Genomic DNA, 14,206 nt, shown 5'->3' with positions numbered 1-14,206 from the left:
AAAACAGATAGCAGGGTTTAATGGAATTATGCAATTAATAGGAATGAAAATACAAAGTTTAATGCACAGTTATGACCCAAGTCATATTGGCTTTCTTCTTCCTGCTAGATTATAAACAAATTTTGGATTAAAATAATGATAGTTTACTCTTTCTATAGCACTGTAATAAAATTTCATAGTTAGAGGAAGAATGCATCGAAGCCAGCATAGTTGGTTTCTCTCCATAAATTGAAGCAAGTCTGATCCAAAACTCATTTACTGTCTTGGAGCAGAATTGATCTGGCTTTCACATCTGATTCCCCCACTGCAGATTTTGAGAGGAAGAAAAATGGCATTGTTAGGGTGGTTTAACCAGGCCAGAGTTAGACTGAAAAGCCTGGGAAACCAGCTGTTACAAACATTTTCTTCTTTTTCCTTTGTCCCCTTTCTAACAGATTATGCAAAATCTCATAGAGTCTCAGAACAAGGCAGTGATGGTTTGGCCCCCTTAGGAATATTCTTGGCTGTCTGTTCACTTCATGTAAAAAGCAATTTATGTTGCACTGTTTCATAGAAGTGCTGGGGATTTACTGCATCTGGGGTGGGTTCTTTTGGCCTGTTAAACCTCTGTTAAATTTCCAGAATTTACATGGGTAATTAACATGGAGGAAATGTTCCCTTTCAGATTAAATAACATTTATGGTGTTGTAAAGTTTTAAGAGTGTCAAGGACACGTCGTCCTTTCTGATCAGGTATGAGGCAGAGCAAGCTAATTTTGGTCATGTATTGCTAAAAAATGAGAACTGTGCAACACAGCAAATCAAGTTGCAGATGTGCTGCAGAAGCATCCCCATTTTCAAATCCCTGAGAGGCTGTTAGACATTTGAGGACAGAATTGGCTTTGTGGCAGTGTCCCACTGGTGTGTGCTGCAAAACCACCTCTAACCTGGCTCCGACTGCCCATCCTCTCTTGTTTGTGCTTTACAAATATTCACCTTTTCAATATGAATAAGAAGGACCTAGAGCAAGTCAGGAATGTCATTTTAAATGTACAGTATTGCTAATTCCAACTTTATTTAAAACAATATTCAAATGGCTTGCAGGTATCATTAGCAAAAAGGAAGACTCTCCCAGTGTCAGTTCAGTTGAATTAAGTGTCAGAATGATATTAAGAGCCAACAAATAAATGCCAAAAAGTAATTTAATGAAAACCAGGAAAGTTGACATTGAGTGATATTGGGAAAAATCAAATCTTTTCATCTTTGATTCATTAGAAAAAAATTCTTCAAATAATACCAGTTATTTTTTAATTTAGGTCTAAAAATATCCTGTGGCTTTATAACTGTCTGAAAGATGAGAGGAGATATGTGATAAAAATTCACTGCACTAGAGGTAGGAAGGGATTTAAGGGCTATGGATTTTTAACCCAGCTATGCAAATTCATATTTCTGTCTTTCTCGTGGCATTTCACACAGGTGTTTGTCAAGTCAGAAAAAAAATCACCCAGAAAGGGTGGTAATTTGGCTTAATTTCTTGCACAAAAACACTGTGACCACAAAGACAGGGAGAGGGGGCAGGCTGAAAATACTACAGCTGGGATTCTTCTTCTTGTTTCCTTGTTTACATCAAATCAGAACAAGATGCAAAGCAGGTTAAATCATGTTCTTGGAGTCCATCGTTTTGATTTAGTTGCAACTTGATCTGGTAGCAAATGATGAGAATGGGAATCAGAGTTATCAGTGTCTAGTTCATGCCTGTGCTATTGATTTTCCTGAGCAAATTATTTAATTTTTTAAAATCAGTGGGCAGAAGGGGAGGTAGCAAAGCTGATGGATGGGATGTGGTTAAAGCTCTTGAGATGGAGCAAGGAAAGACATGGTAGGCATCCAAGGGGCTCTGTGCATCGGGAAGAACGGATAAGCTTTGGCACTCAGCTCACATTTTCATGGATAAAAAGGGCAAAGGGATCACAGACTCAAACCAGTGTTCAAGGAGAGAGATGGAGAAGGAGGCAGGTTAGGAGCAGCTTTTGAGGGTGTCTGTGTGCATCGTGGGGCATCTCCCATCAGGACACATAGAAATAGTTCCAGAGACCTGGCAGACTGGCTGTCTCTCTCCCAAGTGGAGACAGCACTTCAATGCTTGGGTCCAGGAGGAGTTGCATTTGGGTTTGGTAGGATCTTCTCTGTCATGTCAGTGTGCTGGCCCAAACCTCAACTAAAACCCCTTTCAGTAGCTGCTCGTGTGCCTGTGTGCTGGGAGCTGGGTGTGGGGAGCCATGGAGTGCTGGGAGCTCTGTGTGAGGAGCCATGGAGTGCTGCTCTCAGGGTGCCACCAGCTGCTTCTACTCCTGCTCCTACCCTGCCTGGTGGGCTCCCAGGTTAAGTGCAAAGCCCTGATCAGCAGAACTTTTGCAGGGCTAATTACCTCTTTACTGCGCTGACTCTAATGTGACATGTTTATTGCCTTAACTAACAACTCATTAGCTTAGTTGATGTTTTTGTCAATATTAATTCGTTCATTTAAGCCAAGTCAAAGCTTAAACAAAGATGTCCAGGCTGAGAAACGGGCAGCAGAATGACTTTTGTTTAGTTCATCTTTTTCCTTGGCTGAATATACACAAGGTAAGTGTCAGCAGGAGCAATGCTGGGAGAATTCCTATGGAAAAAAGCAGGACATCTTTCATTGTGGTAATGGTCAAGTAGTCACAATTTTTAATAAGGTTCTTGTATTTGGGACATCAAAGTCATGCAAGCTAGAGCTTCATGGCCAGCTATGTGCTTTGAGAAAAAACTTCCAGTTCTTGTGGTACACGTGTGCAAAGAGTTAGTGTGAATGGGCTGGAAAAAGCCTGCCTGTTGCTGGCTTTCCTGTGTGCTACAGGTGACAGGCTTGCTTGGTGCCCTTTCCCTTCAACCTCATACCAGGCACCAACAGGACAAGAAGGTGAATTATTAGAAGAATTATTAGAAATATTAGAAACTTCTTTGCTGAAAGGCTCATTAAACCCTGGGATAGGCTGCCCAGGGAGGTGGTTGAGTCTCCATCCCTGGAGGGGTTTAAGAGATGTGTAGATGTGGTGCTGAGGGACGTGGTGGAGGTGTTTAAAACCTGCGTAAATGCAGTGCTCAGGGATATGGTTTAAGCACTGGACTTGGTGGAGTTGGGTTCATGTTTGATAAGAGTTAGATTATGGTGGAACTTGATGATCTTAAAGGTCTTTTCCAACGGCTCAGGTGCTCTGTCAGCAGGGGCTCAGGGCAAGGTGACAGCATCACATGAGCCATCCTGGTTCCTGCAGCCTGTGTCCCCAGCCAGCTCAGGGCTCTGCAGCCTCACCCCTGCCTGCTGCTGAGGTGAGGTCAACATGCTGCAGCCCAGGGGTTTAACCAAGGCTTGTGCCCCCTGCTCTGAGCCCACCATGGGCAGGCACGTGGCAGGTGTGGCCAGGAGCAGCTGTTGGGTGGGGAGCTGTGCTGGCTTTGGTGGCTGATTTTGGTGGTTTCTCTCTTAGTTAAGCACATCTAGCACCAACTGCTGCTGGCTGTGGCCAAGGTACTGATTAAAAAATGAGTAATCTCAGGATGGTTTCCTTAAACTGATATTTTCCCAAGCTTAATCTTTGAAGCTTGGTTTTTCTTAGACATCCTTTCAAAATGATGTGCCTTTTTTGTCTGAAAGCTTATTACCTGTGTTAATATTGTATCAGATTGTCAGGGTTTTCTTAGCAAGTGTCATCTGAAGGGGGAATGTTTTAATTATTTTTTCCATTTTGATTGGTTTTGAGTTCTCTGTGTAACTTTCAGGCATGGGCCTGTCTGTGTCAGGTCCCTGTGCTTGGTGTGCTCCAGCAGCAGCAGTGCCAGGGAGGATGCTCTGAAATCCCAGCAGGCAGAGGCTGGGGGGCTGCAGCAGTGCTGGGGGGCGTGGGGGGCAGGCTGCACATCCATCCAGTGCTGGGGTGTGCTGGAGCAGCCTCCCTGCCTCCTGCTGCTCCTTGGGCTGATGGGGAGCATGGGTACCACTTGGCTGAGCCTACAGCTGTATGGGGAGTATCTCTAGAGGGACATTCCCTCTGTGTGTCCCCTGCCTCTGGGAGTGCCCTTAGTGTCCATGTTTGAGGACTGCGGTGGAATTGCCAGCCCAGGTCCCACAGGAAAGCCGTGGCAGAGGGAGTCTTGGGCACGATGAACCCAGCAGTTCCCCTCCACAGGACCGTGTCTGGCTTTCCCCGTCTTTGGGCAGTCCCCACACCTGCGACCTGGGGTGGGAGAACAAGCCTCCAGGAGCACCTGTGCTCCTCCAGGGAGGAGGCCAGCTGCTCCTGCAGCTGCCCCCTGACCCTGCCCTGCCCCGCTGTGCCCGCAGGCAAGGCGCTGACGTTCCTGCTGCTGCAGCCGCCCAGCCCGCGCCTGCCCGCGCACAGCACCATCCGCAGGACGGCCATCGACCTCATCGGCCGCGGCTTCACCGTCTGGGAGCCCTACATGGACGTCTCGGCCGTGCTGATGGGCCTCCTGGAGCTCTGCGCCGACGCCGAGAAGCAGCTGGCCAAGTAGGTGTCTCGTTCCTTCCCCCGCAAACCCTCCGTGTCCTGTCCCAGGGTCACCAAATCCCAGAGCGGCTTGGGCTGGGGGGCACCTTGAGGGAGGGACCTTCCTCACCCTTCCCTTGGTGAGGAACTGGAAGGGGTTGCCCAGGGAGGTTGCTGGTGCCCCATCCCTGGAGGTTTTTAAGGCCAGGTTGGATCAGGTTTTGTGCAACCCGGTCTAGTGGTTCCCTGCTCATGGCAGGGGGGTTGGAACTTGGTGATCTTTAAGGTCCCTTCCCACCTTCATGGTTCTATGAATCTACAATTCTGTGACCTTAAAGCTCATCCTGTTCCACCCCAGGGACACCTCCCACTAGACCAGGTTGCTCCAAGCCCCAGGACAACAAATCAACTTAGCCTGAAAACTAGACTGCATTTCCCAAGCATTCCACTGGTTGGGTCTTTGCCCCATCCCAACCTGGCCCTGAACACTTCCAGGGATGGAGCAGCCAAAACTTCCTTGAGCAAGCTGAGAAGGTTCCAGCCTGTGGGTGGAGGTTTGGCAGGACCTGGTTCCAGTCCTGGTGGCTGTGGCACTTGGCAGGAGGGTGTGACAAGGACTGATGTCTTGTCTCAAGGCTTTGAACCAGCACCAGCTGCCTGACTGTGTCAAGCCTGTTTAGCCTGGCTTGGCTGGCACGCCAGGCAGCTCCACTGGGTGGTCTTGGGAAGGAGGGGGTCACTTGGACGTGGGGGCACTGGCTTCTGGTGGCAGGGGCAGGCACCCCATGAGAGCTGGGAGACACCAAAGGCTTGGAAGGCACTGCCAGGGCTGCACAGACTTGATCTTCCTGTCATATTGAAAGGAATTTTGAGAAAAGAAGCAAGTGAAACATTTCCTATCCAAAACATCTGTCTTTACCACAATAGCTTTTTTACCCTTTCTTAGCTCTAAAAAATAGTATTTTCAGAAGGGATTGCCTACTGATGTGTAAATACACGGTTTGTTTTTTTTCCCCCTGGTTTTACCAACCCATCCCATCAGGATGTGAATTGGTTTGGAAAGCACATTTTGGAGAAGGTGGTTATTTTATCAACAGCATCACTAGTAATAGCATCGAGGTAACTTGTAGATTTAAGGGTTGCTAAGAAATCATAAACTCAATAGACCACAGCCTGTCTCTGGGGTCAGAGGACAACTTATTAAAGTGTCCTAAATCAAGATTTATATGGTTTGCTGTTGTGTACCTGCCTTCTAACCTCTTTGAAATAAAATCTTCTTTCAATTAGGTATTTGTAATTGGGGTTGGGGAGGGGGGCAGATTTCATAAGGAAGCCTGACACTTTGACATAAAATACACAGAAAAAATGTAATACTTGGGGGTTTTTCTGTGCTTTTTTTTTGTACGTGGAACTCTGAGTGAGTATTTGTTCCATTTCTTAAACAGGACTCTAACTGTACAACTTCTAGTTATGTCTACACACAGATGCATGCAAGTTGTTACACTCAGTAGTGCCATGTTCTGTCAGTGGTGCCATCAAGTAATTATGGCTAAATCAAGTAATTACTACTCAATGCAGAAGTAAAGTCACTGGGATGACTGCTGTAATAAAGGTACCATCTTTTTCTTAAGGCATTTTGTGTTAGGTAATGGTGACCTTGAATAGTAATATTTGGGGGGTTTTGATGTGTGCAGCTTTGCAGGACAGGAGTAGCACTTTCATTGAGGATCCATGAATTTTACCATCTCAGGCTTAAATATCACAAATTTCCACTGGGGCCACAATCCTCACGTGGCCAGTCTTTACTGACAACAGGACTATTTGCACAGGAAAGGGTTTTGCAATATTTTTATTATTGCTTGTTGTAAAGCTGATCCTCTCATCTGAAATTCCATCTGAACAGGTTTTTTTTCTGCCTTTAGTTTTTCTTCTTAAAAGCCAACCACTTAAGCGTGCAAAAGGAGAAGCTCTGATTTCTGTGTATGAATAAATAAAAAACAAGAAGTCCCTGCAGGAAGCATCCAGAGTAGGTTGTGGGTATGAAGCGAAGTGGTGAGGCTGTGCTTTGTGTGCCTGGCTTTGAAAGCTATTGGAAGCTTTCTGCTTTTCATGGAAAGCCTTGAGAAGTGTCAGTGGATCCCTAGTAGTGCTGAGTACCAGATACTGAGGCCACATCTTCATTCCTAGGTACACAACTCTTGCATGGCAGCAAATTAGTCCCCAGCTGGGACTCAGCAAGTACGTAGCTCCTGCTCTAGCACTTGGTACACCTGGCATCTTGAGCACCCTGAGGACATTCCCTGAGTTTCTACAACATGTTTCATGCCCAGTTTTTAATTGATGTGGTGCTTTCCACGTAGTGTTTCAATTAGTGGAGTTCCTTAAGTGTTAATCTGTAAGCCACTTGGTGCCTGAGGGACTGCTGGTGGCTGGGGAGCAGTTTGATTCCGGAAGGCAGAGGGGCTGACTGCTCTGGGCTGCCCCCTTGGCAAGGCTTTTTGGGAGGAAAAAAGAAATATCTCCTGCTTGAAATTGCTGCAGTCATCATCATTGATTGCTGAGGAATGAATGTTACTGTATTTCTTGTCACCAGATGCAGAGGTTGGCTTTCCACCAGGTAATATTTTGCTGGCTGGCACTGCTGGTGTCTGCAGGGTTTTGGGGAGTGTCCTGAGGCTGATGGGGAGCAGAGTTGTGCCCTAAAGGGGAAGGAACCAGCTCTGGGCAGCCAGGGAACACTGTGCACAGGAAGAGGAGGGGCTGCTGAGCTTACAGGTGGTGTTCCTCACAGCCCTACTAATGGTACTTTAGATAGTAAAAAAAGAAGGTAATAATCCTTTGACAAATAGCCAGTTTTCTATTTTATTCTAAGGCTGGTGTTTGCTACACCACGGTGAGCACTGCTTGGTTATGTTGCACCAGAGGAGACTGTAGAATGCCCTTATGATCACAAATATCTTAATTATAAGCATTGTTGCCAAGTGTTTAAGCTATGTATTCCAATTTTTTGCTTACTTTCTATTTTTAGTTAGCTCTTTTTGTCACAGACTCCCAGCAGTAGCACTGAATGCCACGAGCACTTTTACTCACAGGTTTCAAATCCCACAGTTCTGAAAACTGCTCTGTTATGGCTGAGTTTTACTTCACAAATGTGTTTGCAAATGTTTGTTTATAAACACGCGCATTTCAAATGCTGCATGCAGCAGGGCACTGACCAGGGCTGTCTTCAGACCTTGTATGCATTTTATCACCCATCTGCAGGAGTTAAGGGCTCTGACTGTCACTCTACACAGGCAGACACTGCCAGTTTTATAGAGCAGGTAGGATTTCCTCAGGATTTAAGGAGTGGGATGATTGCTTGGGAAAGGGGGATGTTAATGGAGAAATACGTAGAAATGGGATGAACATTGTTACTTGTCTGGACTTCAGTTCTTCCTTGAAGTGTGTCAAAAGCAGCCAGGATGTTTTCCCTTCCCAGAGCGTCTCCCCAGCCCTGCTGTTTGTGGATGGAGACTCGCAGAGCCCGGCGAGCGCCGTGCTGCACAAAGTCATTTTCATCTTGCCATTACATCCTTAGCTGTCATAAAGATTAGTATGGCTCTCTATCCACAGAGCACTGAATAAATGAATGTATCAGCATGTAGCCTTGAGGAGCCCGATGCAATTTTCATCATGATAAATTGCATAATAAGCGAGAAAGTGTTTGCTTATTAATCCATAACAAGATTTAGATTGAAAATGGCCTGTTACATTCATGACAGATACAGCACCGACTGCAGACGGACCAAGATGGAAAGAAACAGAGCAGCAACGTGTGCAGGGGGTTAAGTGTGCATCTCACCCTGCCAGTGCCCTGCTGTGCTGCCCCTTTTTGTGCCTGATTTACCGCGTGCACAATGACGGCGCAGCTGCCCGCGCCCGGCGCTTTGTGCAAGGGCTTTTATGTCAAGCTGCTGCTTCACCAAAAAAAAATATATATATCACTTCACATTTATTGACTGGGAAAAAAAAAAAAATAGCAGCGTTTTTCTTTTTTCCCTTCTGAATTAAAGGAGTGATCTGCACTGCTCTCCAGAGCTCTGGGGTTTATAACACGCTCGGCTCTCCCAGCTCATCCAGCCCCCAAAGGTTACGCCTACGGTGCCTCAGGAAACCTCTCCCTTGTGAGGATCAGGAGGATTTTTCCAGCATCTGTTAGGCTTTGATTTTTTTGGCATGGGTGACAGTGGGGATCCTTGCTGTCCGTTAGTTCTGCTCTCTGGCTTGCAAGCTGCAGCTTGATACAGGTTGTGATATCATACACCAACATGAGCAAATTGCATTCTAATTATATATATGTGTGTGTACTGAAATGATTAGGGGAAATTTCTTTGGGTTTGATTGTGTTTAGTGGAAAACCTTTGTGTTTTTATGGATTCTATCTGTGGAGCCATAGGATATAGAGTATGGACATCCCTAGGTTTTGAGTTCAGTGGAATGTTTTTAGAACATTAGTCTAAGCAGTTGCTGAAATTGAGGGGTTTAAAGGAGAGCTGGTACCTGTCCTGGAGGTGACACAGCAAGCTGCTGCTACAGCAGTGATTTAAACCTGGACCCCATGGGGCTGTGTGTCTGTGGCAGTTCTGCTGTAGCCCATGGGCTGTGGGAGGCTGGAGCTCAGCCGTACCATGGGAAGGGCAGCAGGGCCGCCAGCACCCCCAGCATCTCCTGCAGGCCAAGGAGGAGCTGGAGCTGGAGCAGAGGGAGTTGGGCAACTCCCAGTTGTTCAGCCATCTCTTCAAGGCTGTCCATGGAACCACCAGTGGTTTGGAGGTGATTGATGCAAAGGTTTCTGTTAAATGAGGTGGGATATACCCAGCTTCCCTTTTTCCCCTCCTGCTGACCTGGAAGCATCAAAGCCAAGTCTCCAGCCAGAGGAGAGGAAAGCAGCAGAATGTCCATGCTGCAGAGCTTCCTCCTTTCAGTCCAGTTAGTAAAGAGATATTAATCACAATCATTACCTTTTGTACTAAAAGCTTGCATTCTTAGTTAGGTGAAGTTTTCATCTGGTATTGTTTTATGCAAGTCAGGAAATTCAGAGATGTGATTGTTGTACTTTCTGGTCGTTGCCATCAAAACCTTTTCCATCTACCTTTTTCCTACAGCTCTTCCCAGGTAGCTTGTTGTTTTCCACTTGTTTTTGTGTTTTAAATGCATTGTTTTCTGTAGGTAGTGAAGTACATAAACATTACTGAGAAGTTGTGATAACTTGCACTAAACAGAGAAACAAGTTATCTATTCAAATAGTCTTCATTTCATTGAAAACACTGTTCAGGTAGCTTATTGGTTCCCCAAAAGCTCAAGATGTTCAGATTGCTGGCATGGGGGGAGTTGGTGATGGGTTTAGGAGAGGAGAGAGTGTCATTCCCTGATGATGCAAGATACCAGCCACTGAGAGCCAGCCTCCTGGAAAAAAGACTCAGATCCAAAGCACACATAAATGCAGTAATAAATCCAAGGGTTTTTACTGTCATTTGCAGGTAGAATATAGTCTCAAGGCATGTGTTACAGCCCAGGCTGCATCCATTTTGTCTGTGTTCTGTACAGAAACAGCTCCTCAAATGTCAGCTCGCAGGGCAGGATGGGGGCAAGAGGGACAGCACACACTGCCCACTCTTGCTGCACCTTCAGAAGTCCCAAAAACTCATCAGCAGGAGGACAGAAGGTTGGGTGTGAAGGCCACCCTTCCCTTCTGAACGTTAGGTCTGCATCTGCCTGGGTTTTGTTGGGGTGGGGAGCAGGGGGAGCAGCTGGCCCTGCTAACGAGGAGGTGCAAAGCCTGTTGCTTTGCAGGAAAGTGCACATTCCACCCAGCCCCCTGCAAGGAAGAGCACTGCTGGCAGAGATATGAAGCCTTTTTAGAGCAAGAAGGAGGGAGGGTGAGGGTCTGGGTTGCTGCTGGGAGCCAGCAAAGCCTGCTGCCTGCCGGGCTCTGGTCCTCCCTCCTCCTGGCACAGCACCTCCAGCCCTGCCAGCCCCACAGGGGTGCTCAGCTTGCATCCAGATGTGTTCACCAGTCAGAGGCCACTGGGGACATCTTCATTGGTTTTCAAATTCAGTGGGTTTAAAGATAAAACAATGGTGAGGAATGGGAAAGGAAATGATAGACTTTGGGTTGTGTCAATGTGAATTGAGGCCTGTAAATTGTGATCCATACCTTTCCTGCTCTGGAAAAACAGATTGGCAGAGATTGCTTGAACCACCTTGAAATTATTGTTTTGCAGAATGTTTAATTTGTAAGCTTCCACAGCACAAAATCAGACATTGCATAGAGAATTGTTTGTAAGGACAGTTAACAAAATAAAAGAACGTTTCATCCTCAACAGGCAGCTCTATCTCTCTAAATTCAAGAGAAGAGTAAAGTAGCTGTCCTGTACCTAAACCCCCTGCAAAGGCACAAACACTTTGCATGAAGCTGCTTAGGTTTGGAAACTTGTGGTACTCTTTACCAAAAAGATCAGTAGAAGAGCACAGGGAGGAGGAAGCTTCTGTCTCTTCTTTGTTGGGTGCATATTCTCTCAGTTCCCAAATGCTAGTTATTAGGTACTTGTTATTACCTTGTTTCTTGCACTTTACTTGCCAGTGCAAGTATAAGCATCGTGTATGGAAAATTTAGATGCCAGTTATTTCCTCTCTGCTATTCAAAGAATTGCAGTAAAAGCCTCAGTGCTAGAAATTCTACAGAGCATGGGAATAATTTCAGTAGTCAGGAGGCATGAGGTGTGGGGCTCTGTCATCCCCTTGTGCTGCTGCAGCTGAGTCACACAGTAAAGGAAATCAAACCAGATAGATTTGGTGGGTTTAGCTCTTCAAGAAGCCTCTTGTTTTACTCTGCTATAACCAGTGCTTAGCTGAATTAGGGAGAATTACCATGAACAGGCAGTTCTGGGTTTAAAATGTGGTAAAAGAATAAACCATAAATTCTTGGGAGGACGTTCTTCGTTTGCCTTGCCCACGGTTGGGTGATATGTATTCAGCACATACAGATAATTTGTTAACAAGGCCTTTTTAACACTTTGGACAGATGCACATACTGTTTTCAATCTTCATGGTTAATTATTCAATTTTGTATTTGATGATAGAACACCCTGACTCCTAATCACTGCTCATTGTTGGAAGTCCATTATATTCTAACTGTTTGAGTGCTCCCGTTGACCTTGGACTGACATTATAAGCTGTTTCTAATCTTTTCACTCTATATTTCTAATGCTCCTTTTCTCTCTCCCCTCTTTGTCTGCTGCCCCTTTAGCATCACAATGGGGCTGCCCCTCAGCCCGGCCGCCGACTCTGCGCGCTCGGCTCGGCACGCCCTGTCCCTCATCGCCACCGCCAGACCCCCCGCCTTCATCACCACCATCGCCAAGGAGGTGAGCAGGGCTGGGCTGCTGCCTCCTGCCCTGCCGAGGGGGCAGAGAGGCCAGCCCTCCCTTCTTCCCCAAAGCCTCGGGTTACAGTCGTATTCCTGCAGATTTCCAGATCGCCCCCAGTTTATGCTGGGACGTTTGACAGAGCCCGAGGGGTCGTGTCTGGCCCATCTGCTGTTAGGGGTGATAGAACCTTCCAAGAGGGAAGTGCAAACTCCTGCTGGCTTCTGGCAGGGCAGACGTGACCCCCTGAAGGATGAATTAAAACAGCTGAGGGGTTTGGAGGGGTGAGGAGGAAAGGAGGCTGCAGTGAGGCTGGTGTGGGCCCAGGGACAGCCTAGAGCTCCTGCAAGAGGACAACAGGCCATGACAGCCAAAACAAACCTGGTACATACAATACCTAAAGAAAGACCTTCAAGTATGTGGATGTGATGTAATCAAGACCCAGGCACTTCCTTATCTTGATCTTCAGTTTGATGAGCTGAAGAGCTACTTGAGGTGGGTCAGCCCTTGTTTAAAACCACATCAAAGGCAGTGGCTCTACTGGGGAGGGACAGGGGCAGGAGGAATAATCCACAGGGCTCAGAGGAAAGCAGAGCCTCCTGCTGAGTACCAGCTTGGGTGGGGTAACACGTGTGCATGACAGCAAGCAGGGGTGGAGCTGTGGTGGGTGGGAGTGCCCGGTGTGACCCCCTGTCTGGCAGGTGCACCGCCACACCGCCCTGGCCGCCAACACCCAGTCCCAGCAGAACATCCACACCACCACCCTGGCCCGGGCCAAGGGGGAGATCCTGAGGGTCATTGAGATCCTGATTGAGAAGATGCCTACTGACGTCGTGGACCTTCTCGTGGAGGTGAGGCTGCTCTGCCACAGCTGCTGGAGAGTCCTAGAATTTCTTTCTGCAGGGGCCATAAACCTTTCTGTGCATGAAGAGGATTTGTGTTGTACCACCCAGCTCATTTTGTTTTGACTTTAGAAGCTGAAATTGCATTTCAATTGCATTGTTGGGGGGAAAAAAAAGAAAATAGTTTGCTTGTGTGGCTGGACTTGAACACGCTGGGAGTCCTGTGGGTGTTTTTCTCTGCTGCATCCATTTGCGTTGACCAATATTGTTGAAGAAAAGCACGTGTGGAGGAACAGACTTTTAACTTTGATGCTGATGCCCAGGGGTCTTTTTCACACCAGAGCTACATGTAGAGCCCCAGCAGCTCATGTTGACCAGCAGCCTGCTGCTTTATAACTGCTTACAGGTACTTGAGTGGGCCTGGTTACCTGTGCCATTGCTGTTGTAAACTCATCATATGCAAGACAGTTCTTGTTACTTTTATCCAAAATATATTTGAAAGTTAGATATCAAAGGTGCATCCAGGCACAGAAATCCTCTGGTTTTGCTTGTTGGAATTTTTACTATGAAACATAAAATACAGTATGTCAAAAGATCTTCACTTTTGTTTCCAAGGTTATGGACATCATCATGTATTGCCTTGAAGGATCTTTGGTTAAGAAGAAGGGTCTTCAGGAATGCTTTCCAGCCATCTGCAGGTGAGCTCTTCCTCCAAGAACACTGGGAAGTAAATTGTAGGCTCCCCAGCAGGATGTATTTCTCACTCAAGAGGGAAGCAGTGTTTTACATGATGCTTGCCCCTTAAAGCAGCGAGTGGAAAAAACTGTTTTCTGCTCCCCTACAGCTTTGTGGGCTTTTAGTTTTCTGCCACATCTGGCAGAGTTGTGGATCAGAAAAGGAAAGCATTAACAGCTCCTTGAAGTTTGGATTTTTTAAAGTCCAAAAGGGGGAAAATCTTGTGTAGTCTCATTAAAAACTGTCCTGCTACCCCTGCACGTGTCCTCCTCCTACACTGGAACAGCCACCCCAGCTGAGCACCTCCCTCCGCAGCATTTACCAGTGTCTTGGTTGTTACCCAAATGAGGATAATGTACTTGAGTAACAACTTAGATTCCAATATGCCCAACTGCCTGAGTGGATTCCTTGTCACCATCCAAGCACCTGTGTCAGTGAGCTGTCCCCATGTGCTGGGGACCCAGGGCAGGGCAGGAGCTCTTTGCCTCTCCAGGTCCATTGTCAGCAGCACACTCCTCAGCAAGCTCTCTGACCAGGAGTGTAGCCAAGTAGCCAATAAGCTTTTCATCCATGGCAAGCATAAGCCTGACTCCATCTGGTTCTCCAAGACATCCTTTGGTGGTGAATGGTGAGAATAAAAGGTATTTCCTTTATGGCAGTAGCAAACTGCTGTAACCTGCTGAGCAGCTGGCAGGAGGGCACAGCTATGG

General features: G+C 46.8%; 1 protein-coding gene across 4 annotated transcripts in view; it reads left to right on the top strand.

The window, feature by feature from the left end:
* WDR7 (WD repeat domain 7) overlaps window positions 1–14,206 on the top strand; it is a 107,196-nt gene that overhangs the window by 67,159 nt on the left and 25,831 nt on the right. For all 4 annotated transcript variants that reach the window (XM_051642445.1, XM_051642443.1, XM_051642444.1 and 1 more), the window contains 4 exons: window positions 4,348–4,534; window positions 11,802–11,919; window positions 12,621–12,770; window positions 13,377–13,459. In XM_051642445.1, coding sequence (XP_051498405.1) covers window positions 4,348–4,534; window positions 11,802–11,919; window positions 12,621–12,770; window positions 13,377–13,459 — 538 coding nt within the window. The remainder of the gene's footprint in view (window positions 1–4,347; window positions 4,535–11,801; window positions 11,920–12,620; window positions 12,771–13,376; window positions 13,460–14,206) is intronic.

Source organism: Apus apus, chromosome Z, assembly GCF_020740795.1.
Source record: "Apus apus isolate bApuApu2 chromosome Z, bApuApu2.pri.cur, whole genome shotgun sequence".
In the NCBI taxonomy this organism is placed as follows: Eukaryota; Metazoa; Chordata; class Aves; order Apodiformes; family Apodidae; genus Apus; species Apus apus.
This window is presented reverse-complemented; position numbering and strand designations above follow the sequence as displayed.